This window comes from Leptonotus elevatus, chromosome 3 (assembly GCF_054856555.1).
Source record: "Leptonotus elevatus isolate MCC_2025b chromosome 3, RoL_Lele_1.0, whole genome shotgun sequence".
Classification (NCBI taxonomy): domain Eukaryota; kingdom Metazoa; phylum Chordata; class Actinopteri; order Syngnathiformes; family Syngnathidae; genus Leptonotus; species Leptonotus elevatus.
Window position 1 is genome coordinate 5,039,310 of NC_141241.1, and position 27,602 is coordinate 5,066,911.

At 39.0% G+C, this 27,602-nt stretch overlaps 1 protein-coding gene across 5 annotated transcripts; it reads right to left on the minus strand.

Annotated features, from left to right (window-relative positions):
• On the minus strand, positions 1-27,602 carry acsf3 (acyl-CoA synthetase family member 3). Of its 5 annotated transcripts, none has more exons than XR_015094478.1 (11): positions 27,388-27,545; positions 25,695-26,553; positions 22,726-22,881; positions 17,238-17,392; positions 16,571-16,716; positions 13,731-13,825; positions 13,004-13,130; positions 3,566-3,700; positions 3,278-3,389; positions 1,692-2,068; positions 1-1,202 (listed from the first exon to the last, which is right to left on the minus strand). XR_015094478.1 is itself a non-coding variant. In XM_086072430.1 (11 exons), the coding sequence occupies exons 2-11, from the start codon at positions 26,394-26,396 to the stop codon at positions 1,088-1,090; spliced, it is 1,608 nt and encodes a 535-aa protein (XP_085928556.1). In that variant the 5' UTR covers positions 26,397-26,553; positions 27,388-27,545; the 3' UTR covers positions 1-1,087. The 5 variants fall into 5 exon arrangements, 4 of the variants coding, with proteins under 4 accessions (XP_085928556.1, XP_085928554.1, XP_085928553.1 ...); XM_086072430.1 differs by lacking the exon at positions 1,692-2,068 and having other exon boundaries at positions 25,695-25,945; positions 26,081-26,553; XM_086072428.1 differs by lacking the exons at positions 1,692-2,068; positions 27,388-27,545 and adding an exon at positions 27,568-27,602.

Below are 27,602 nucleotides of genomic sequence, written 5' to 3' on the forward strand. Positions count from 1 at the left end.
TCACATATTGCTTACTTTAATACATATGATTATTGCTTGCTAAAAAATATATACATGGGCAGGACCTTGAAATAAAAATAATCGCAATATTGTGTACAAACAAAAAATAGCAATTAGATCATTTTTCAAAATTGTTCAGCCGTAGTCAGGGGTGTAGAAAAATAATGACATCATTAAAAACACATTTCAGTTTCCTTAGAGATAAGTAATGCATCACAGCTTTTGAAAATAATCAACTATATAAAAAAATAAAATCAAATAATAACCGTTGTGTCATTCATAATCGTTCCAGGTTTAACAAAACATGTCAATTGTATTTATTAAATCTCATTTGTACTTTACACAACGAAGCATGATTTAAATGATAAAAAAAAAGGAGGCAATATTCTTGTGTATGTTATGGAGGACCAAAACTGCCAAAATAAAAAAAGTGAAAATAGAGATATAAAAAATAAATAGAGACATAAAAAATATAATTAAAACATTTAATACAAAAAATAATAATATATATGGAAATAAAATGTATTTTATCAATTTGTTTTTATATTTATGTTTTAAATCTTGTTTATTTTTATAAATATATTTATTTATTACTTTTATTTATGGGTGGCACGGTGAATAACTGGTTAGCACGTCCGCCTCCCAGTGCTGAGGACGTGAGATCGAGTCCGGCCATCAGCCTTCCTGGGTAGAGTTTGCATGTTCTCCCCGTGCCTGCGTGGGTTTTTCTCCGGTTTCTTCCCACATTCCAAAGACATGCATGGCAGGTTAATTGAACACTCTAAATTGTCCCTAGGCGTGCTTGTGAGTGTGTGTGGTTGTTTGCCTCTGTGTGTTCTGGATTGGCTGGCCTTGTGAGGAATAAGCGGTTAAGAAAATGGAATGAATTTATGTAGATAAATATTTTTTTGTTTTTATTTTTGATTCATACTGTTTTTTGTATTACATTTTTGATCAATTTTTAGTTTCACTTTTATTTAATTATTTACTTTTGTTTTTATTTTGGCAGTTTTGGGCCTCCCTACACATGTTGCCATCCATAAAAATACAGCAGACGTAAACAGTGTCACCCAGTTCCTTGACGCATTCATGCGAAGAAGTGTCTTAGGAGGTCCTTCTTGTTGACCTTGCCCATTTGGTTCCTCGGTATCTGGTCCAGCAGAAGCAGGCCTGTGGGGATGGTGTAGGGCACCATGTGCTCTCTGCAAAGACATCAGCATTACGCGCCCACGTTAATGCACTCAGGACTTGTTTCCTGCTCACTGGCGAGAGGAGATACGCGCACAAACGCACGAGACTGTGAAGCAGTGTGCACAATTGTGTGTGCGCGCATTTGCCACAACAAAGACAACAAGAGTCGAAAACAATTGCACAACAAAGGCGAGGCCTGCGGCGGGAGTAGTCGCGATAAGAAATGTCCTTCATCCCTCGCTCGCTAATAAGACAAATTTACCTTCCAGTCACAGACAAGTCCCTCCCAACAAAACATTATCATTGTTGGGAGATTATAAAACACAAAAATAAATACAAGTCAAAGGCAAACTAGCAGGCTGGGCTAATTAAAATTAATTTTTCCGTATGCAGTGCACGGTTGTTACGTCAAGTCAAGTTGCAGCCGGGAGCTTTTTTATCATCTCTTAACCTACTTTTGTGCGAGTTGTTTTGTGTGGCGAGTGAACAGAATGACTCACGCTGCGCTTTCAGCAAAGTATCACCGAGCTCGTGCGCAAGCCTACACACATCTGCAATGGGGCGCGCTTCTTTGGGGCGGTATGTGCGTGGTGAGGCCTGGGCACGCGTGACGGAGATGGAGACTGACGGCTGCAGCCAGGCCACTGACGAGTGAGCATCCATCCACTTGTTTGTCTCATTTCATTTCCTCCTCCTCCCCCCGTTAGCGGCAACTCACTGGCTGGCGGGAAGTGTGCTGGTGATGACCGTCCGCTGGCGGCACCCCTGGCTGGAGTGTGTGCGTGAGTGTGCGTACATGCGTTTTAGTCTTATGGGTCAGCAGTAACGTTGAACGCACCGCCATACGGATCCCGCAGCTATAATGCACACAAGCACACTCAACACACACACACATGCTCTCAGATAAAAAGGGCTGTCAGGGACGTAGTTCAGGATAACATTGCTCACACTCAATACTAAAATACGTTCACATACTATATATTTGTCTTTAAACACAGAACAGGAAAACTCTCAGGAAAAAATTAATTTTTCTCGGCTACTAAAAAATAACACTAGGAAAAAAACTCTCTCACACACACGACAGTGTAACAATGTCCATACATCACAATACGATAAATATCGTGATATGAACGATATTGTGGGGAGGTTAGCGATATAAAAAAAAAAAAAAAAGGATCATGATACGGTATAAAAACCTCACGGTGAAAAAGTTTATATTGAGAGAACAAAAAAAAGCACAATATTGTAGATACGTATAGCTTTGAAGGCCATGTATCAGGATACGTGTCCTTTGTTATCATTTTGGTCAACTAACTCATTTGCTCCCAAAAATGTATAAATACGTTCGATTTGAAAGTTTTAAGTGTCCCAAATATGTCTTTATTTTTATCTAGTTAGTTAGTTTTTTATGGGGTTTTTATGCTAGAGCATACAGAAGGCTTTGATGCAGCCTCTCAACTGCACAAAACGGTTGAAGCAATGTTAGTTATTACAAAAAAGGCCAGCAGGTGGTAGCAGAGTATATGAGATCAACCAGATGGCTGCGAAACAATAGCAATTTTAGTAAAGTGAGACTACAGGCTACTATTTAAAAAAAAATAGTTCATGTGATACAACATATGTTTTTGCATACTATCGACATAAACAGTATTTTTTTTTTTTACGTTTTATGAATCATTAGTTGACCACTAGATGGCGCTAGGGATCACTGCATGTCCCTTCAATATTCATACATTCATGATAGTTACTTGAAGTTTTGGATTTAATTTTAAATGTTTTTATTTTGGTCTTCCTGTTCGACCGCAAAGAGGACGAAAGTACGAACAGTCATTTGGGAATTGTAGTTTATTTTACTACACAATAACTTAGCAACCTTTTTAAAAAAAAAAAAAACTTTTACCCTCAATGAATTCATCATAAATACATTTTTAAAAACTACATCTAAACATAAAACTAATAAAAACTCAACTAAATCTAAGCATTTAAAGATATAAAAACGGCTATAACAACTAACTGGATATACATAATTTTAATTATGGTGGTGGTTCACATTGGAAGTGAGCGAAGAGGTCCAAAGCAACAATACCTTGCCCATGTCTTCAAATCCGTCAAGGTGAGATTGTGACCTTCCTTCAGCTGAACCACTGCAGTCACCTTTTGTCCCCACGTAGCATCAGGTGCCCCGATCACAGCTACGTCTGTACAGTGAAACGCAGAAACTTTTAAAACTCTATCGCTAGTCAATACTATTGGTGCTGATTTCTTTCTCAACTGTTCTATTATTCACACTTGTTTCTGACCTTCTACTGACTTTTTTTTTTTACCAACAAATTTTGGAAATTAGATTTGAAGACGGCGCTGCGTCAATTTTTACCCATGATGTCTGGATGAGCTAGCAGGTGGCGCTCCACTTCGAGGGCGCTGATCTTGTAGCCGCCACACTTGATGATGTCAATTTGGGTGCGGCCCATAATCCAATAGACGCCATCTTTAAATACTGCTGTGTCTCCTGCACGTTGAATAAAATGAATGTTAATGTGCGTTCAGGTCACAAAATGGACAGATATTACAGTTACTCTTCAATACGTCGTTCACGCACCAAAACACGTAAAAAAAAGTGTTGCTTTTTTAAAGCCAGGCTTTTTTTTTTATGTTTTTTTTTTTAATAATAAAAAAAGCCATGTTGTATAGTAAGGCTTTTAAAAATAATAATTAGGAAAAAAAGCCATCATGTATAGTAAGGCTTAAAAATTACTTTTTTTTTTTTAAATAACTAAATAAGAAAAATTCATTTGACTTTGTTTTCTTAAAAAAAGAAGCCGCGATACAGTAAGGCTTTCAAAAAAAGGTTAGGTTAAAGGCTAGTTTTGAAACGTAATGTCGATAATTTATGTAAATTCACCCTTGACTCGCTTTTGAATGACTCATAGCGTTCCATTACAATATTATATGGATTACTTGGACGTGTTTAAATTAGCAGACGTCAGAAAGTCTGCATTGATTTGGATTCCATGCAGTGGTCAGAAATCAATACAGAATGATTTATGACCATACAATGAGATAGCCACTAAAACAAAAGCCAATCGTAATGTAATGCACAAAGAGAAAAAAAAAAAAGGGTGAAGACTGAGGGATATTATTTCAAACCTGACCCAGTGTAAGAAAAAAAACACGCCATGTTAAAAATAAATTTAAACAATTCACACCTACTGAGGATTTAGAGCAGTGGTTACCGGGTTTCATGGCCGAGATTCAAACCTGAGAACTTTTGACCTGACCACAATTGCGTAATGTACATATATAATTAAAAAGACATTTTAAAAGCAAGCATTAACAGTCTTCAATTTAATATTTGCATCCATGTCTTTAAGACAAATTCAGAGCGCTGCATCCACACACGCACGCACGCACACACGCACGCGCGCGCGGCAAGTGTGGGTACGAGGCGTACACTTTGAAAGGGCTCAGCTGGGCAAGGGGACGGCGAGCAGAGAAAATGGGTCAGTAGCGGAAGATGTTCCTTTGGCTTATTACAGGTGGTGCATCCGCAGCTGGGACTGGAAAGGCGAAGGGGAAGGGGAGTGAGGCGACATGAGTCACCATTGAGTAAAGGTGGTGGACTGAGAGGTCGGGAAAATACACCACGTGAGTGCTCCTGCAGGACCCGACAGCGATATGCTGGATTGAGCAAACCCTACCCTTGTTATAAATCTGATAACAATGTAAGACGATAGGAAGTGACAAGCTCGTAAATAATATACACACAACAAAAATAATTATCGATCCGTAGTGCTGCAACTAATGATTATTTTAATAATTGTTCACTTTTTACTGTACAGAGATAGACCGATACCGATGCCGATTATTAGTAGTCAAGGAGGCCGATAACCGATATTTGGAGCTGATATTCATTTTCCGTAAAAAGGGGGCAAAAAATATTGCCGGCAATATTTTTTTTAAATGCAAATGCCAATCTTGACTTTGTTGAAATGTCTTAAAACATGTTTATTGAACAATTTTTCACACTTTTCAAAATGTTGATTTTTTAAAATATCTTAGACAATAGAGTAGTTAATACAGTAGTTCCGAGATTAAAATGTTTTTAGATTGACTTTTTATTGTCCGTCATATTTAAAAAAGAAAAGAAAAGAAAAAGGCAAAATGCACAATATTGGCGCAGATAATCAGTCAGGCCGATCTATCCCTACTTTTTAAATAATTAACTATTTTAATAACTGTTAATAAATGTTAACACTATGGTAAAATTAGCAAATGGTGATTTTGCACAAGGTAAGCAGAGCTGTATTAGGTTTTGTTGGATGCACAGATTAGCATTAGCTAACTGCATTCATTTCTGAGAACATGATTGCTTGGTGAGGTTGTCGAGTGGAGTACGAGAGTATTGGACTAGATTGCGCAGGTGTACCTAATGTCCCTCTCCCCTGTGTCTAAAAAAAAAAAAAAGCACCTTTTTTTCCTCACTCCATCATTCATCCTTTCCTTCGACCTCTCCGCCGCATCTCTCATCACATGCCGTGTTTCCTTCTCTCCACCTATCTTGCCGTCTCCTCCTTCCACTCGCCTCCGCATCAATAGTGGGCCCATCTGCTCCCATACATCACGCACTTCATTTCAGTTTATTAGCCGGGATAAATCATAAATATTTCATTATACATCACGGGCGGCTGTCGCCTGCACACCGACAATTTATCACCGCGGCTCTCTCTGCCGGCTTGCCACGCTGCCTATAAGCTTTCCAGTCTATTAAACAAGATTGATACAGAGTGTAAATTTAGATATCGGGAATTTCTTCACAGGCCGCTGCTCTGCGCTGATAGGCCGGCGGAACCGGCGAGGGCTGGGAAGACGGGGAGGGGGGGGGGGGGGGGGGGGTTGTGGCATGTGGGTGTTAACGGCAGTAAACGGGTTGTTTCACTTTCTTTTTTTTCCCCCCGTCCTCTTGCTTTCAGATGAGGGAGGAAATAAAAACATAGACATAAGTAGCTAATAAGTAGCTTGTAGCTATCTACTGTGACTGCAGGCTTTATAGGCACTTGCATTTACTTTTCTTGTCTTTGCAAGCTGAGCCCAATAAATTCTGTAACCTTCACCCTCTGTGGAAAAGGAAAAACGCTTGTGGGTAATGGCAAAAACTAACACAACGTACTTGTGTCGAGTTTGAAGTACTTCACCAGGACTCTCTGACCTTGTGTCTTTGTGTGTGTGTGTGTGTGAGGGGGGGGGGGGGGTGGTGGATAGAACAGCATGTTCAGAGAGTGGCACAAGTGGGAATTGTGATTGGAGAACACTGGCTGATAAAAAGAATAATACTTTTAAAAAAAACAAGCAAGACAGGGAGGGGATGTTGCCAACTGTGTTACTGGGCCACACAAACACCAACACACACACCATACAAACGGTGTTGACACAGGCGGTAAACACACACACACACAAACATACGCATACACACACATGCGCACGACTTCAGGCATCAGAGCCTCTCCACCATTATGTGCCGTGGCGTCACAGGAAGATATGGCCGAATGGCTTTCTTAATTAAAACGATAAGAAGCCTAATTGCACTGGGCTTTCATCTCATTCAGAGGCATTAAAGAAAGTGAAGGCAAACAGTGGAGTGGAAGAAAAAGAAATAAAAACAGATCAAGACTTTCACGGAAAAAATGGAGGGCATCCAAAGTTGCACTTTCCCAAGAAAACTTCAATCAACCAACAGTTTGGAAATGAGAGATGTGCGTACGCAGGTTATGACAGAGCGCAGGCGTGAAATCACACTCGCGCTGCAACTATCAAATATTTTAGTATTGGAGTATCCTCCTTAAAAATTGGTAACACTTAAAATTATATTGATCAATTATATTCATCGAGTATTCAAACACAATTTATTTTTGCTTGGTTATGAATACACAAGCGTAAGTAAAACTATCTAGTTTTCTTTTTTAGATAATCAACAGAATTACAGACCATTATTAGGAGTTTGCTTTTGTAATTCTTGATAAACCGTAGCGTTTCTTTGCTGTTTTCCATCTAAAATAGCATTAATATTCGCTTCTTTAATTAATTCCAAAAAGATTTCTGTTTCGTCCCCCCCCAAACACACCTTACTTTCTTGTCCGCCATTGCTTTGTGACTACAAACGTACGTGTGACGTAATATCCGGTGAAAACATGCGACGTGTATCCGGTTACTCGCAAAACCTTTTTCCATAGCCAAAATTTGCATTTTCCTTTTTTGGGTACGCTTCAAAATCCACCCCCTCCAAGTGTAAAAACCTTTTTGCGAATTTTGTGCCCTTTTTTTAAATTTCTAGCAGTTCCGTTCAGTTTTATTTTCGCATTTCATGAAAATTCAAATAATAATGAGCGGATGGAAACCCCACCACAGTACACTTGTGTGTTTGAGCTGTTGCCATAACGACCTGCCTGTGTCAAGATGATCACAATCAGTGTCAATGGCCATTGCCACATCGCGGAAAATGCATGCAAACACAACAGTTGACACTCCGAGTGATATTTGGGAGGAGCGTTGTGCCTGTTGACACTGGTGAAGTGTGAGTCGGGTGACATTTGTCTTGGACAAGTGGAGTCGCGGTTTCTGGCAAGATTCAGCAGAACCTCCGGCAGCGGGTTCAAGCCGAGTGCCCTCCATTACTGAGAAAAGAAGAGCCTTATCTGCTCAGAGACCCGCAGTGTAAATGTGAGTCATGCCTCTTTTCAGGGGGACTGTAAACACTTAGCATACATGAATATTAATGTTCTACATTAAAGCCCCAAAGCCAAGATGGAGGAGTTAATGAGGATAAATAACAGACAGCCAAAGCGCTGAAATCTCAGCTCTGATATTATTTATCATCCTTAACTTTTGTCACAGCTCCTTTTTTGGTCATTAATACCACACAAAACAGCACTTTGCACTTGGATGGCTGATCTTATTTGTTTAATATAATGCAATTAAAGGAGCTTGAATTGCTTTATGGTAATGTCACTGATGAGATTGCTTGCTCTCTGCTTCTTCACAAGTTGATAACAAGCTGAACTTGAGGATTGATGTCTGTCTCAGATCTGCAGCGCTCATCGAGCAAACTACTTAACGGCCATTTGCATGCTTCTGTTCTGGAGTCAGACACGCAAATCTGAAGGTGGAAAACATGATGATGAGACATACTAATTGCAGTTCTCACTTTGGACTGGAACTTCTTAAAGTGGATTTAAGAATAAGCGCTCAGACAGTGAAGATCTCAGCCAAGGCCAATGTTTGCCACGGTTTAGCACACAAACCTACGCCAGACTCCCAGAAAAGAAGGGAAACAGCCCATGTATAAGATGTCCGCAAATGTTTAGAATGTTCTTCAAATCCATTAATATACAAACCATAATAAAGAAACCAACCACCAACAGCCTGGTTATGAATTGGTCAAAATCCCCTCCGGTCATGTATAAAAAAAAAAGTGGCTGTAACCGCCAAAAACCTTGAGGAGACGAAGCCTGCCATCTGTGGATCAGTGTTTTTACAAAGCATATGTTTTTATAAGTCCTACACTAGACTTAAATGATGTCTTCCTCATTTCTTGTCACACTCTTACACCCAGTAGATTAGTAGTAGTACATAGACAAGGACAAACCAGGACGTTACCCACAGAAAAAACAAAAAAACTACAGTCAGAATACACAGAGCTGATAATAAATGGCTTAACGGTTTCCAAAAAGTTAAACATCAGTCTGCCACTAGGAAACCCTGCACCACTCCGGGCTGGCAAACCAGCTGTAAATGGGAGGGAGGGGACAGGGGAGGTGTCTTTGAGCAAACCGCTGGGAGGCGAGAGAGTTGGTTTGTGTGACATTTGGCTTGGGAGAACATAATGTGACTGCGGGTAAAATGTGACATTGGCGGACAAAGAGAAGAGGAGAGGAATAGAACTGTTGGGCGCAAAAGAGCCACAACATGTATGACGGATGATATCTGCAGGAAATTTGCAACAACATTGCTTGGCTTGCCAGCACACAGCCAGGAGTTATAATAGTTTGGGATTGTTCGTTCCAGTTAGTTTTTATTTTGTTTGTTTGTTTTTTATTGCAATTAATTTTTAAGTAAATTTTAGAGCAAGTTTGTTAGTTTGTATTCTACCCCCCACCCCACAAAAAACCCTCCTGTTTACTTTTTAAAGAGTTTTCGTATTAGATATACCGTATATTTTTAATGTATGGAGTATTTGTCGGGTGCAAGATGAAAAGAAAAGTCACAAAGTATTGTGTAATAAAGTAAAGTAAAATACAAGTCTCAAATGACCTTCCTTCTTTTGTGTGAACATACAGCAAAAAAAATAAAAATAAAAAACACATACAAAAAACAAGGTCTTTTAAAGCATAAAAAAAAAAAAAATCCCAAAATGTTCTTGCACTATTTTTATTTTTCATAATTTTAGTAAGCTACTTTTTTTTATTTACTTTTTTATTTAAATGTCTAACTATTGTTTTTAAATGTTTTACTTTTTAACTTTGTGAAGTACATCGAGTTATCTTATGTATGAAATATGCTATATAAATAAAGCTGCCTTGATGGAACTTGGTTTGACAGCAGCTTTTTACACTGCAGTGACATGTAGGTTTAACGTAAAAATAAATAAATAAAAAGCTCAATTAATTAATGTATTTATTTTACCTCGCAAATTCTCACTAAACTGTAACAACAGCATCTTTGAAAAAATACTGAACCATGATTGGAGAAGAGCCTCACTACACTGTAAAAAGTAGGCAAATAAAGCCTCTTTGGTGGTTTTACTCCACAAAAGTTAACCTGGAAAATAGTTCAGTGGCTTTGAATAAGTAGTATAAAAGAGTGAAAGCCAGATTAAACTGTAATTTAGTATTTTAGGCCACTGTAAACATTTGTCAAATTGTCTCCTTAATATTACGTATAAGTAAACACCACAAACTTTTCATTTTAAGCGCCTGCTAGAAACAAGCAGCTGTTACTTGACGCTGAAATCCAAAATGGAGACAACTGCTCATCTTCACCGTCGATTGCTTATTAACAAGTTCATCAATTTATTTATGGCTCCATTAGCAGCCTCTGGTGGAGGGGCTGGGGGGGTGTTCTGGCACGACAACAACAGATGAGCCGTCATTGGGAGCTTGGCATATCTCCGGAAAGATGGACAGGCTGACGCAAAGAGCACAAAAAGGGGTGTTAAAAAAGTCCGAAGGAATCAATGCGCTTGCCGATGTTTGTGAGGTTGAGTGGAAAGAGCGAGCACTCGGGGGAAGGCGACAGCTTCCCTATAGAGCTGCCAGTCAAGCTCCACGGGCCCACTCACACTAGTGGAGACACCTCTAGCCGGCTGAGGAGTTATTGATTTTAATTCTCACACTCCTTTTCTTCTTAAATTCCATCTTTCTTTGGCCATTTCTTCTCTTTTTCTTTGCCTGTCAGCATCTTCAATGAAGCGCCTTTCGACTAAGACTTCATCTTGCTGGCCGGGTCTTGGCACAAAAACAATGATTTTTCATTTTCCACAGCCAATGAGTTCTTTTCTTTGAACTCGACAATTCTGCCGGTTTATCTAATACAATGCACATTTGCTGGGCTCAGAAAAAAAAAGGAGCGGGCAAAGTTTCATCTCGTGTGTGCTGAATGAAGATTGCGGTGCACTCCATGGAGCACTCCTTCACAGTACAAATGATAAGGACGAATGTAATGATATTTATAGCCGCAGCTATTTATAGCAGATGCAGTACACTTAATTATATGAGCACGAAATTGGATCTGTAGACCATCTACAAAGTGCTCCACATATATCTGTAATGTAATTCTCTGCGCATTTAATTATTCTTTTGAATCTGCCAGTATGAATAAAAAGTGAATATAAGAAAATTAGAGGAATGAAACTAATAAGGTTTTACTGTTCTTCAACCCGACGCCATTAGAAGATCATTTACATTCTCTACTTTCTTATTTTCTATTAAAGTGGGTCACAACTTTGCAACAATGTGGTAGTTTCCATTCCAGGGTGACAACAGTTGAGAAACACTACAAAACGCATCTTAGTCAGATTTCTGGAAAGCAGTGAAGTGCAACCTCACAGTAAAAAAAATATCAGAGACGACGTTGAAAAGGCGATGTACAAAGCTCAAGGCGACAAGCGAGGGAAGTGTGACGACCAGAAAAAAGAAAGCTTGTCTGTGAACCAGGGAGCAGGTGTGAAGAGAAAGAGTGTTGGCTGTGGGAAGTGAGGTGAAAGAAAAGCACTGTCAAGTGCAACGCGCTAGACTCTAAATGACCAATGTCACCAGTTTAGCAATTTTCTATGATGCTTTGCTAGCAATACATGCAATGAGCGATACATCTCAAAATGTTCATACCAGGCCAGGCTGGAAAGTAATTGATAGCAGAAATGGTAAAAGTCCTCACATTCTCTACTTAAACTTAACTTTTCATTAAAAAAAATTAAATAAAAAAATGTTGACGAGAAGAGTGGGGGTTGAGCCATGGGAGGAGTCAGTTTTGAATCGTTTGTTTACAAACAGAAATGGTCAAAACTTAAGATCCCATCTTTAAAATGTCATTAGTGAAAGTAACAAAGTATTTGTGCTTCTTTACTTCCCATCTGCGTGAGTAAAAACTAAAAACTAGAGCTGTTAAACGATGACATTTTTAAATCACATCTTCGAATTTTGATTAACCGCGATTAATCGCTTAATTTAAAAGGCTTTTCGTCAACATTTGCCAAATTTAAAGAGCACCTGTTATGTGTTAATTCTTTCGACTTTAACGTTATGAGGACGTCTTCAACATTTATTGATCCACTGCACACGCTCATCCTCCTCTTTTTCTAATCAGTTGATTACTTGCATAATTTAACATGGAGGAAAAAAATGACTCCGATAGTTTGACAAGAACAAATATTCTGAATGTCATACGCAAATATTTATTAAATGCTTTAATGCATGTAGTTATGTTTATTGCTCAAACACAACCTGTGCTACCTTTATCGTAACTACCCGCTGTCAAGATAAGGGATCATCTGCGGTCAAAATTAATAGCGTGATTAATCTGCATTAATACATGATTAATTAATTAGGTAACACTTTAACTTTGAGAGAACTACTAAAAACTATCAGGAAAGTATGTCCTGGTAAAAAGTTCAGACTTTATAATGACCTCCCTCTGCTTAGTTATTCTTGGTTAACTGACATTCTCCAGTCGGTCAACTTTTTTTTTTTTAGGGCTTTTTACTGTATTCGTTTCCACCTGTGACATTATAAATCTGTGTGTGTGTGTGTGTGTGTGTGCAGGCATAGGGTGGCTTGAGGTAGTGACCGGTCTGTGGGGAGCTGATTGCTCAGGCTCTCATTATGTGGCCAGTGGCTGTAATAGAGTGTGACAGCAGCGTGCTGTGCTCTGGATCTCTGTCCTTCCAGGCTGCAAAGCCAATTAAACACACTCCTGCTTCTGCTCTCCCAGATTTTGCTCTCCCAACACTTCTTCATTGCTGCTTTCCGGCTCCTATCATCCAATAGTCATCCTCACCTTGTCATAGCTGACTCTTTCTAACCGCCCCTCCGTCAAGCCTTCCCAAAGCTCATCCTCCAGCTCTTACTTCAATGTCATCTACATATCTATTTTTCCTCCTTTTTTGAATCCTTCTAACATTACTTGTGCAATGCACTCCCCATCCAGGGAAATGCATGAGTGTGTATGTACAGTATTTACGTGTGTGTGCGCGTGTAAGCATCCAGCTCGAGAATATACTGTACTATAATGTAAAACATGAAGAAAGATATACAGTGTTTGGTACCTGTTTTGAACCAGCCGTCATCTGTAAAAGACTCTAAGGTGGCTTGAGGTTTGTTCCAGTATTCCTTAAAGACAGACGGACCTCGGACCAGGAGCTCCCCTTCCTTCCCATTCAGACCTGGTCGTACCTGTGAGAGGGAAAGGGGGACCAAGAGAGTTTTATACTAGTGGTGTCAAAATTAGTGCGTTAATTTCAAGTTCCTTTAACACCACAATTTTTTTTTTAACGCGCGTTTAATGACCGCCCCTTACTTGGAAAGCCTGTAGTGGGGGAATTACAGTTGCAACGCAGTGGAAACGTCTACGTCAAAATTTAGTAATACATTTAATAATCATACATATATTTGTGGAGATTGGGGTCAAGCTGTATTTTACAATTTAAAAAATGAGCAGAATTTCACAAGTTACTTCATGTTAAAGATTAGATAGCTCTTAATATGAAAATATGAGCTGTCAGCAACATCTTACAAATGCAATTATGCCATCTAGTGGCAGAAAAATGACCTCAACACAAATCAATACCACACTCGTTTTTTACCGTACAGCACATCTTTTTTATTTTAACTAAATTTTATGAATTATTATAAAATTACAGTACTGTATCAATGACTAAAAGATGCAATCCTATTTCTATTTTTTTGTCCGTCTATGAACTTGAGCGTAGGTGTAGATGGAAAGTGTTTAGCCATTAGCCCATCATTTATGTCCTATTACAAGCTATTACCAACCTGAGTCTCCCTGTGGTTTCCCTCTACAATTGTGTTGGTTGTGTTATTCATGACGATCCGCACTTCCACATTAGGCAGTGGCAACCCTACAGCTCCTGTCACACGCAGGCACGCACACACAAACACATACGCACGAGAGAATTAAGTGCATATTCGTCTTTTTGTCCTTGCAAACTGAAACTCTTGTACAGGTGGAAACACAATTACAGTAGTAGGGAAGCTGTCAAATTGAAGGCTTCTAAAACATTTTCAACAATAGCCGTTCATTCTATTTCTGGCCCATACTGACCTCTCGTAAGAACCAAAATGTTAACATGTTCCAAATGAACCTGTGATCTGTCTTGTGCAAACATTAAAGCCTCCAAGGTCCTGGACATGGCAGAGCATGTGTTATAAATTGAAAAATATATATACCAGTGGCATACAATGAAAATCAGAGTTATCATCATGAACGCCAGCAGAAAGCGAGTGCTCTCCAACAGGATGATATTAACCTCCATCCAAAGGGCATAAATGGTCACAAAATGGTTTGCTGAGCTTGGAAAATACAATGACCCGAAAGCCATTCATCTCAGTTGCCACTGGCCTGCTCAGAAGCAATGCTGAAGTCCACAACAAGTAACTCACTATTTAAGAGGATATTGTCACACTTGCTCTTTATAAAAAAGAAAATAAAATTATGATAAACCTATGTAACAGCCTACCAGGCATACTTGTTTGACATTGACAGTCAAGCATTTTTCCATACAACACTGATAACTTATCACTAAAACCGCCAATACACTCTTCCTCTGACGCACAATGCCAGTTAATAAAAAAACACTTAAATGGGCTTTAATCTTGCACTCGCTCTTTTTAGCTTGGTTCTTTCAGCACTGCCAGACTGCAGCTGAGTGCTTGACAAGGCCTTTTCGTGCAGCCTACCGTAATTTGGTTAAAATGGTTGAATTAAGTTGACAGGATTTTGAAGAAAAAAAGGACAAGGCAACACAAGTGAAGTAATTGTTGGGAGTAATAAAATGGCTTAAATGATCTGAACATACAAAAAGCAAAAATTCAGTCTAGAAATGCTGTAAGGATGGAATAACGTACAATATGTTCTATTATGGGATGCTTGGGGGTGGAAAATAGACAATTTTTGGAATAAGCAAATTTCCTGTTGATTTTGGGTCACTTTGGGTCACTTCCTGTTCAATTTGTGGTACTTCCTCTTGATTTGGGGGATTTTGGGGCACTTCTGGATCACTTCCTGTTCAATTTGGGGCACTTCCAGATCACTAAATGTTGATCTTGGGATACTTCTTGTTGATTTTGGGGCACTTCCTGGTTACTTCCTGCTCAATTTGGGGCCCGTTCTATTGATCTTTGGAACTTGTCCTGTTGATTTGGTCACTTCCTGTTCTCAGCCACCACACGATGAATATGAATCAGGTCTTCATTGACAAGAAGAGTAGAATTGCATATGTATTTCAATCACAGTGACCTTGATTGGCAATGACAAAGTTATTCAGAGGAGTGATGAGGTTTTGAAACAGCATGATGTGCTGTAGTTAGGGGTGTATTTACACAAAATGTATGCATATACTGTAAGTAAAATGTCTATTCACTGGTCACAATAGCAGGGAAGAAAGTGTAAAATTAGCAAAGCATTATCAAACTGATTACCTTACAAACTATGGCCAACCATTGTTTTTGTTGTGAACTACTGGAGCAAGCCTACATTAAACACCTAAACACGAAGTACGTATGACAATACAGATGATTGTTTCTTATCACATCAGGAAAAAAAAAAACACATTTATCCTTGAAAGTGATGAAGGTAATCTTATGTGACCACAAGATGAACATTTGCCAATACAGATATACAGGTGAGACATTGTTGCATCCATATTTTCATGAGATGCAAAGCACAAGCATTAGATCATATTTACATCTCTGCAAGGGCAGTGTGACCTAGAATCATGTACTGCGGTTTATCTACAATGCTCTAAAAATGTAAGACACACAACAAAAATAGGCCAGACAGATAGATGCCCTACATACAGACGAATGTATATAAAAGAAACTTCTGTCAATAAAATGTAATTAGGACCTGTGTCTATTTTTGTTTTCAGGGGATGAAAAGAAAAATGTTGTAATGAAACAGAACCACAGGGGATGATCATTCCACCCAGCTTTTTTTCTGTTTCCTCTGGTTGCTATTGATCTATTTTAACCTACTTTAAGACAAAAAAAGTAACAGCTTCACTCCAACATGCACCAACACGTGCCTGTTTACGCTCCCACCTGTGAACACTTCTGTGACTGTTCTTGTGCTGCTGTGGAAGCACCACTGGCAAAGCACACACCCCTAAAAACTACTCCTAATAACCGCCTGAGAGGAATCAAACACAACCTGTTCAGTTTATGTCAAACAACACGTGACCAACAAACAAAAACAACACCCCCATAAGGACACAAAACAACCTGCAAGCTAATTAAGTTTACCTGTCAGAGAGAGGTGGCTAGGGAACAGCGGGATGAAAAGGGAGAGGGGAAGGGGAGGACAAGGTGGATGTTGAAGAAGAGAAATGAGGGGGGGGGGGGGGCTGAAACTCTTATCTGACCTCATTTCCCGACTTTGCTTTTATTGTGTATTACTGAAGGAAATATAGATTTGGGATGATGGGATTTTACCTGACTGTGGATCAAACACTTAATATGAAAATGCTTGCTGGAGAAAGGAACGCAACATCACTGAAGGGTTCCACTTCTCAACTTCTACTTGTTGCAGATATGCACACCAGTTACCTTACCTTTTGTTTGTTAATTTGTCTATTTATAGACGCGAGTGTGAGTACCTGAGATGCGTGGGCCCTTCAGAGGATTGGACAGTGCCATGCCAGTCTCAGTCATGCCGTAGCGTTCCAGAAGTGTGTGCCCCGTGATGGCCTTCCAGCGCTGCATTGTGGGCAGCGGGAGAGCGGCAGAGCCAGAAACCATAAGTCTGAAGCGAGACAGTTCCAGGTAGGGTTTTTCAAACTTATTACAGAATGAAATTTGGGATGGGTTCTTATGCCTTAAATATTTGTTATATAATTGTAATATTTATTATATGTTTTCGTAAATATGTCATCAGCACATGTGTTTACCTCCAACTGTGATTTATTTATTTATTCATTTATTTTTTATTAGGGCTGCTCAATTATAAAGAAAATATTAATCACGATTATTTTGGTAACAACTAAAATCAGGATTCTTTTTTGGTACAAAACAAGAAAATGAATGTTTATACGTATAAAATGTAATTCTTTGCAACACTTTTATGCAAGTTCCTTTTGGATGAAACATAATTTATTAAATTAATGATTTTAAAATATATAAATTTAAACAACTCAAAATTAGTTATTTGGGTTGTTGTTTTTTACGATTATGCTGATTTTGTAATTGTGGGGTGTAATAATTGAAATTGTAATTCAATTTCAATCGATTGCACAGCCCTATTTTTTATGATCACAAAATCCATACCTGATCCTTTCTTTGCACAGAGCTTTGACAAAGTCCTTGACATGGGGCTGAGTGAAGTGCTGATCGTAATAGTGGATCAGTTTGGAGTAGATCGTTGGCACGGCCATGAAAACAGTCACCAGTGGAGCTTTGGAGCTCAGCAGCATCTCCCATACCTGAGAAGAGAGGCAGGGGAGGGGGGAGGAGACAAAGGGAGATGAGCTTGGCTTCTGACTGAAGAGGGCAGAAGGAAGACGGTGATAAGGACAGTCTGATAGACAGGACCAATACAAATATAAACCGTGCCGAAACGGTTACATTCACATTTGCATGCCATCAAAAAGTGCCTTTTTGTTTCTTTTATTTGATGCAAATGGCAGGCTGAGGTGGAGGAAGCAGCCTCATATTAAAAGCTGTCAACGCGGAAAAAGAAAAGGCGGGTTTTGAAAAGGTCACAGAGAGGAAAACAGTAGACTGCTGTGGGGCACAACTGACACATTGGTCAGTGGAAGGGCCTTCCGTGCGGCTACCTTTGACAAATGTGCTTTTCGGCTGCATAGGAGAGGCTACACATGCCCTTCTCCATTCCTACTTCAAACATGCATTCATTTATGGAACGGAAGCAGAAACAAGAAGCACAAATGTTGAAATAACACAAAACACTCTCGGGCAAAAAACATTTGAAAGATTCTACCCCGCTCCTTCTGCATCCTCTCACGCATCACATGTTCCACATCCGAGCCGACGATGGGAGGATGGGACGGCATCATGAATTAAGTGAAGGTGAGCGACATCTCCTTTAAAGTCCGTCTCCTCTACCTTTCCCGAGAAGACAAATGCTCCTCCCCAGCTGTCTCTCTGTCAACTTACCCTCACTGCGTCTACTTTCATTTTACTTCAATTTACCAACTACTGTACTTATTCTTCTGTACTTCCTTCCCTTCATCTTCCCGTCTCTGCTCACCACCATCGCTGCCACTCTCTCGTGCACCGAAACACACACATGCACACGCACTCATTTTGTCAATTTTTTTCCCACAAAAATCAACTCAATCCAAATGATATTAGTAAGATACTGTTTGTCCTACATAGCATTCCAAATCCACAAAAAAATTATTAGGCCTACTCATGTTGTAGTAGGGCAGTGTAAGACTGTCTGTCTGCCATCTAGTGGTGAATGGTGATATTACAACTTAAAACGACAGTTGAAAGCTGTATATTTACAGTTTGGATTTGCATAGTTGCAGAATATTTTTTGTATTAAAAAAAATATCTGGGAATTTTACAATTTGTCCATGTATTTTTTCAACATTTCTTCCTGTTTTCCGTGTATAACATTCCATTTTTTTAAATCAAGGGGCGACTCAGCGAGTGATCGGGGGCTGCACGCAGCACACAGGCCGCCAGTTACCCACCCTGATCTGCATATATCCCACTCTTGGATTAGACTTGACATACAAAAAAGTTAAAATTTGATTTGGGAGTGTTTACATATTTTTCCCACCACACTCTCACAATTCATGAAGTGAAGATGACACAATTGAAACTCTATATACTGTAATCAGGTCCTCTTTTTTTTTTTTAATCATCTCTCACATTCTTTTTCTACCACAGTACTATTACAAGCTCCTCTAAACAGAGGGTGTGCCTGCTATTGGTAGATAGTGACTGGCAAATTATTAACTGGCTCTGACTTGACCACTGTGGGTGCTGTCCATCAAGTCCAGTCGAGCGCTTCCACCAAGTCCACTCTGAAGGCGAGAGGAAGGCAATTTATGTCCGTCAAAGAGCTGGCCTCCACCTCAGGGACAGGATGCAGTGCGAACCTAAATGCATGGGCTGCATGCTGAACACCTCAGCGAGCTGCTGGGACCTGCACTAAAGGTGGGGATGAAATACAAATGCCGGCTCTTCGCATAAAATGATACAGTAAGCATCCAAGATGCATGGAAAGCTGTCAGCGGATGCTCAAAATAAGGCTTGAATATAATAATAACAGACGTTTTTTTGGTGTTTGTTACAGTATATGTGATATTTTAAGAAACTACGGTAATAAGACCCAGCGTGAGTGTTGAAAAAAGACTAGATAGATACATAACTCAGGGTTTTTCCTGGCTTAAATTGAGGCAGAGGTGGTATCACCCAGGTATCGGTGCCAATACAAACTTAAATTAAGAATACACAGTTGCTATTAATTTTTGCCATTTCCAAAAATTCATAGTTCAGCGTTGTTGTAAAACACTATTATAGTTATTGTATAAACTGTGTTTTTATGACTCTGGAGCGCGCCACCTCTGCCTCGCAACTCGGAAATGGGCGTGTGCAACGGTTGCTCCACAAGCTGTTTCTTCTTCGGTACATTAAAGTTTAAAAAAACAAAAAAACAAAAGAAAGCTGCTTCTACTCCGGTTGTTGCTTCAGGTCTTTCCGGTGCTGTTGATATAGCGCCTCCATAATGGCGCAACACTGCAACTGCAGTTAAAATGCATTTCTGCCGAGCTCAATCAACACAGCTGGAGCGCTGTGTTGAGCGATATCAGCGGCTCAGGCTGGAGGTGGCGAGCAAATTAGGCGGAGGTGGCCACCTCTGAATTTTGTACACAGGAAAAACCCTGTCCAGATCACGTGTTTTTGAACCAAAAAAGGAAGAAAGGGCAGCTGGAAGGAATAAGATAAATGGAAAGAAAGAAAGATAGGAAGGAAGGAAGGAAGGAAGGAAGGAAGGAAAGAAAGAAAGGAGGGAAGGAAGAAAGGAAGGAAGGAAGAAAGACAGGAAAGAAAGAAAGAAAGAAAGGAAGGAAGGAAGGAAGGAAGGAGGAAAGAAAGAAAGAAAAAGAAAGAAAGAAAGAAAGAAAAAAGACTTTCCAGAAAAAAAGACAATTGGAAGAATAAACCTTGAATTGCTCTGAAATTATGATGGGCACTTTTCCAATATGGTCTAAGGTTTTACAGCTCCATCTATAAAATGATTATGAAGATTCAATTAAGCAGTCGTTATTCCTCCCACTTTGCAATAATGTTGCATAAAAACACTTTGAAATGTAAATGCTTCAGTAAATCATTTTCTGGTATTAAATATCCATAACAGCCACAGCCATAATACCAATATTCATAATAAATTGGACTCGATTTGGAGCAAGACATTCCTTCCGTATAACCAATCTGCCTGATCTACACTGCGCCGTCAAAAAGGTTTTGTACCTCTCGAGGGCGAAGCGAGCATCTTTGAAAAAGTACTGCCTAGCTTACCCTTCAGAGAACTTTAGGGATAAAACAAACTGACTCTTGAGCATTTCATCAAGCAACTACAACTACAAGGAGAAGGACAATGAAGCCTTTTTTTGTTCTGGGAATGGGCTTTGCGGTCTGGTACGCAAGGTCAGGGATAACAGTCGAATACTGATGGCTACGAGAGCGTAGCAATGCCTTTCTGACATATCCAAGTGTCCTTCAAGGGTCTTTGCTTCCCATCTATGCCAACAGCCATTAAAGCTCTTGAGGTCCTCAAAATGTTGGAAAACAGTTGGATCGTCACTCCCTTTGTATTCTGAAGACACGCACACCTTGTTCACCTCCTTTCTCAGGGCCAAACAAGCGCCATCATTCTTCAATGTCAGCTCATCGATTGATCCGCTGCTTAAGCTCTTACCGTGAGTCGGCATTGGTCAGATACAAAGCCACACAGGGCAATTAATCACTCGGCCCAAAACACTTAGCGTGACAGCGAGAGAGAGGGAGAGAGAGAGAGAGAGGGAAGGGAGGTGGGGAGTGACACAGAAGAGAGGAGGAGATGAAACAAGGGGAGAAGAAAAGTAGAATGGAGAAAGAGAGACACTGATAACCACAACACAGAAAATTATGTGGCAGGAATTGGAGCTCTGAACCCCGCGGTAAGAATATCAAGAAAACAGTGGTGGTAGGTAAAAAAGTACAAATACTTTGTTATTGTACTCAGGTAGCTTTTCGGATGTAGGCTTTTTACGTTCTTCAATCTCCGTGGATGATGACACAATGTAAAATAAATAAATAAATAAAAAGTCCCTCTCCGAAAGTATTGAAATAGTAAGGTCAATTCCTTTTTTTGTTTTATACTGAAGACATTTGTGTTTCAGATTCAAAGATGAATACGAATATTATCATTCTCTAATTACGGTAAGCATTTGATGTTTGTCAGTTCACAATGTTAGCAACACTATGGGAACAACTATTCCGATTGCTTACAGGTGTCAAACATTTTGCGTGGCCCACCCCAAAAAATTATGTGTACTGAGTTTCCTTGCTAAAATGTCGTTACTTTTAAAAACGTTGAAATATTGCAAATATTTTGGGTGACCAATATGGAGGACCAAACATGCCAAAATATAAAGTGAAAATAAAAAACAGATGTAAAAAACTTTAGATCAAAATTAAGTTTTAAAAATATAAATCGGAATAAAAAACAATAAATAAATAATAAATACAACAATAAAAAATGAGATTCCAAAAACAAAAATAAAAATGTATGTGGAAATAAATACAAAAATAAATATATAAATAGAATTACATATTAATAATTAAATATCAATCAAAAAATAAAGCTGGACCGGAACCTGCTTGGTGTAAGTGAGAGAACACTCCACCATCAAAAGACAGCTTGCAATGGCGAATAGTCCAACTCAAGACACGCTTAGGACCGCCCCCTCATTTGAATACATTTCATGATGCATTTTATGCTGACAGCGTCTGCAGCATGAAATAAACAAATATGAGATCAGAAAGTTTTTATTTATTGATTGATATTTAAAATCTATTTATTTATTTCCATCCATCCATCCATCCATCCATTTTCTGTACCGCTTGTCCTCACAAGGGTCGCGGGGGTTGCTGGAGCCTATCCCAGCTGGCTTCGGGCAGTAGGCGGGGTACACCCTGAACTGGTTGCCAGCCAATCGCAGATTGCATCGCATATTTATTTCCACATTTTTATTTTTTGAATCATTTTTATTTCTGTAATTAGTTTACTTTTATGTATGTATGTATATATGTATATAGATTTTGTTGTTTTTATTTCCATTTATATTATTTTTTTGTATTAAATTTTTAAATCATATTTTTTATATCCATTTTTTATTTTCTTTATTTTGGCATTTTTGGTCCTCCATAATTATTACCCCCTCTTAAAAATAAATGTAATAATATTTGAACAAGCAGTTTTTACTGGCCTCAAACTTTGTGTATTTGTCATTAAGTCATTATACATTTATTTGGGATCACAGGAATAACGTCCCTGTGAAAAAAAAGGGTATAACTACAAAGTGTCCTGCAACAAAAATGAAAAAACAGGTATTGTACAGTATATACTGTAATTGACAGGGGAAATTACATTTTTACTTTGTACTTTTCTACTTCAGTTCATTGGAGAGGCTGCATTTTTGTACTATTAAATAAAGAAAGTGGAAACTAGTAACTGTGACTACTTTTGCCACCTCTGCCAGAAAATGAGTTGAGTGTAAGAAAGCGCAATGTCAACCTTTTGAGGATGGAATTCAGGCAGCATGACGCAAGTGGCGCCGACCCAGAGAGGACACAGCAGCTTGTTTACAATGCCATGGACATGGTGGAGTGGCAGCGTGTGGAGAATGATGTCATCTTGGGACCACGCCCACTCAGAGACCAGACACCTGACCTGAGGAGAAGGACCGAAATGATGATCGTTGTTAAATTGTACACTTGCAAATGAAATAGATCATTCATTAGACTCATTTGAATTCCCATCAGAATCAAAACATGTTGTTTATCCTTGATGTTTTGAATCTTGATTGATGATGAACACAATTAGCATGATTATCATGATTCAGGGCTAGATAAATAATACCACCTGCAGTGAAGATAATCAGGTCAATAATGTTGTTCTTATTATATGGTGAATCATTGTTTTGTCCTCTTGTGGATTCTCTTCTAAACAATATGTAAATATTAAAGTTTGCATCCTGATATTTAAACAGTTTGACTTTAATGTAACATTATTTCATTCAGTGAAAACATAAGAGCTGGAGATGGTGTTCATTGCTCAGCATTGTAAAAAAAAAAAGAAAGAAAAAAAAAAAGAAGAAAAAACTGAACGCGCACCTGACTAATAAGTCAAGGAAATTTGCAAACACTTTACTGTTTCTCGTACACTTACGTCAACAAATTGCAGCAATGCTGAATGTACTCCAAGTAAGGCCGGGAGATGCGCAAAGGAAAAAGAAGGATGGCAGACGGATGCATTGATGTGGAATGTCAAAGGGTCTTTTTCAACACTATTGCGCCACTCAATCAATCAATTAATCAATGGGGCGTTGGGCTAGATCCTCTACTTCTTCTGAATGTAAATCATTTCGTTTACCGAGACGTTTTGGCTCTTTTTGTTCAAGCATGTGAAGCCATAAAAAGTTTGGAAGATGTGAGCTCTGACATCATCTCTGTCGAATACACTGAGGACAAACCAGTGATTCTCTCATCCAACATCAGATCTAAAAAACTTCCTTCTGCATAAATGGACAAAAATTACCACTGTAAAATGTTATAGAAAAAATTTTTACTTCCCAAAGATATTGCAATTGAAGTCTTTTTACAGCAGTTTCATTTGCATATTGGCAATTGCGACTGTGAAGTTTTCCAGGAACTTCGCTAACTCGAATTTGTTGTGTTCCAAGAAAAAAAAAAAAAACTCCCTTAATTCAACACTTCACCACCACAGATCAAGTGGAGACAAATGAAGCTCTGACATCATTCGGAATGATTTGATTTTCCACACTAATGGACAAGTGGGTCAATTTAACTTGAAAATATACAGCTAAATCTTGGTGAGATCTTTAATGGCATAAATTAGAGCTAATTAAGAAAGCTAGACTGGAACAAAAGAGGAATTATGCTAATCAAAGTGCATGTGCGTGTGTGTGTGTGCGTGCGTGCGTGTGTGTGTTTTTTGGAAGTGATGTGAAGATGTCTACACAGTTCTTGAATTTAAAAACATGTTTTGAATTAATGGAATAATGAAGTGGCACTCTCCTTCATGCCTGACACATTCGGTTGAAAACCTCAAAATCAAAAATAACTATTTGAAGGTCTTCCACAAAAAAAAAAAAATACTTGAATAAAAATAGTCAATTATCTCATAAAATGCTCACTGGTTTCAAATAGCAGTGCTGCACACTTTTATTTGAACTTTAAATAGAAATATGTATTGAAATATATCATGATGTGATGACATTTTACAGTAATTTTCTTGATTGATGTAGTGGTTCCATACAGCAGTGATTCCCAACCAGCGTGCCATAAGAGACCGCCTGGTGTGCCGTGGGAAATTATCCATTAATTTTCTGTACCACTTATCCTCACTTGGGTGCTAGAGAGTATCCCAGATGACTTCAGGCAAGAGGCGGAGTCCACCCTGAACTTATTGCCATTCAATCGAAGGGCACATAAACAAACAGATGATTTTGATTCGTCAAGTGACTTATGATGCATTTATTTTGGAATATGGGAGGAAATATGAGAGCAAAAGAGGGACCATGCTGAACTTTAGTGAGCAGTATGAGAGAAATTTAACACACTTGCTCCCTACCTTGTACCACTAACAAGTAGCGGTGGGAATCTTTGAATGTCACACGATTCGATTCGATTCCGATTTTTGGGTCTGCGATTCGAATCAGAACCGATTTTCGATTAAGAAAGATTTTTGGTTCAAAATGATTTGATTGACAATCCTTTTTGCTTCAATCTATAGATGTGCAAGGAATTGTAATGGTCTACTCCCGTCTGACTCGCTAATGCTAATTAGCGCGCCACTCGCGGCACTTTTATCACTCAAAAGAACGGCTCCACGCTGCAAAAAAACAGCTTTTATTGGAATAACTTGATCGTGACTTTTTCCTTCTACTCTCTAATGTGGCTACAACTTAACAGTGTATCAGACCGCATGGAACCACACTGCCCCTAAGTGGCCAAATCGGGTACCTCATGAACAGCGCTCCAAATAAAGGCACACACAGACAAAGGCAAGACAGTATAAAATAATTTAACTAAAATCGATTTTGGGACATTTAAAATCAATTCTGAATCGTACTAAATGAGAATCGCGATTCTTATGAGAATAGATTTTTTTGGCACGCCCCTACTAACAAGTCACATGACGCTGGGGAGGGAAAATGAATTACTGTGCTATTTTCACTTAGGGGTGTATTGACTTTTGTTGCCAGGGGTTCAGCTGTGAGTATTTTGAGTTACTTTAAGGGAAAAATAAATTTACACTGTTATATAAGCTGTACATGGACTACTTTTCATTGTGTCAAAGTGTAATTTCTTCAGTGCTGTCCCATAAAAAAGTACAATTAAAAATCTGCATAAATGTGAGTGAGGGGTGTACTGACTTTTGTTAGCTGCAGTATATGATCAACAACAGTCAAATTCATTGGTAGATGGTGGTACTCAAAGGGTCAAAAATAAATTATTTACCATAGCTTGGATGCTGCCGTGCGTATGAAGAACACCCTTGGGTCTCCCAGTAGTACCACTAGTGTAGATGATCATGGCTGGTCGCTCCTCCCAGTCCGTGCTGGCCTCGTCCAGGTTTTGGTCATCACTGTTTAAAGTGTTGAGTTCGGAGGTCGGGGGAAGTGTCAGGCATGGCAGACCCAGTCTCTGTGCCAGGGGCTCCAAGGTTTGAGCATAGTTGTGCCCCGCCACCAGCAGTGCACTACGTGAGTCTGTTATGATGTATTCCAGTTCTGACGCTGGATGTTTTTTGTACAGTGGAACTGCATTCCCACCACTCATCCAAATAGCCCACTGGGCCACCGTATAGGAAGCATCATTCGCACACAGGAAGGAGATTGGTTTACCTTTCAGACGTCCGAAGTCAGAGTGTAGTGTGGTGTTGATTCTTTTCGCTAGGCCTAAACTGCTAGCATACAGCAGCTTGTAGCTGTGGCTGCCACTGCTGTCTATCACGGCTGTTCTGTCTCCAAATGCCGGCGCTCGAGCAAATACCGGCTTCTGGTTAATCCTTGATGAGGGTGCTCTGGTCCACGTATGAGCTTTCCTCTGGACTTCGTTCACTAAAAAGCATCGCCTTGGATTGGAATTAATGTCAACACAGAGTTTCCAGAAACACCTCCACTTGAGACAGTAGCATGCGGCGACACATCTTGGCAACATGGTTGATAGTTTGTTCAGAACGGTCCGACTTTAAACATCACGATGGATGACATCTTCTGTTTCATCAATATATAAATGTCAGGATGACATTGGAGTCGCACTTAAGTTTGGGGGACAACTTCCTCTTGGGTCAATAATGAAGAAGTCTTGTCCTCAACTGATCAAATAAAATAAAAAAACAGGACAGTTAGATTTGAATATTAACTGAATATTGAGAGTACACGTTAATATGTATAATATAATATACATCAAATAACTATTTATTCAATTATAAAAGACAAATATTTATGTGTACTGTTATAATAGTTATGTCTTCTGTACTCTGACACTGTTGGTCCTCATTAGGGTCCCAGGTGAGCTGCAGCCTGTCCCAGCTCATCACAGGGGACAAACAGATAAATAAGCATTCATGCTCAATTTAACGTGTTCAATGGAGCTAACACAAGGTTCCAGACTAAGTTTTTATTATTATTTTTTTAACTAGGAGCACAGTGGCCCCTAACCTGAAGTTTTAGGTGTGCAAGTAGAAGATTAAGGGTCACACACTGTAAATTGACTTGCAATGTAAATATTAATTTTACTTATTTTCACTATATTACTGATAAATGGGCTATATATATATATATATATATACATACGCACACAAAAATCAGCAATTTTACTGGTTGCACTGGCACAAGTAGATGTAAACTGCAGTTGCACCGTCTCAAATTCGAGTTACTAAGTTTTAGAAATAAAGTTGAACATGAAATAATATGCTTCATATAGTCATCATGATCGATAACATGAAATTACGTTTTATCAATTCAGAAAAGTTACGTTGTTGATGATAGAATTGTCATTACTTCATAGCTGTAATAAGTGGGCTTTTATTTGTGTCCGTAAAGCGAGAATGAACAAGGGGCATAAAAGTCATGAAGAAAAACAAACGTTTAAGCTCACGGTGTTGTCACAGAGGAAATCTAACTTTACTTTTAGAGCAGAAGCTTACCGTTTTGTAGTAAATGAAAAATGATTTGCGACGATTCGACATTTAACAGAACTAAAGCTCATGTAAATATCAAATAACAACATCATATTTCTTTCGCAAAGAGTGTCATCTAATTTTGCTTAACAAAAAGGGTACTGATGTCTACATTCTATCTCGTAGAGCGCATGAGTTTCACCTTACCTAGAAGCCGGCCGGTATCCTTACAGTGAAGGACG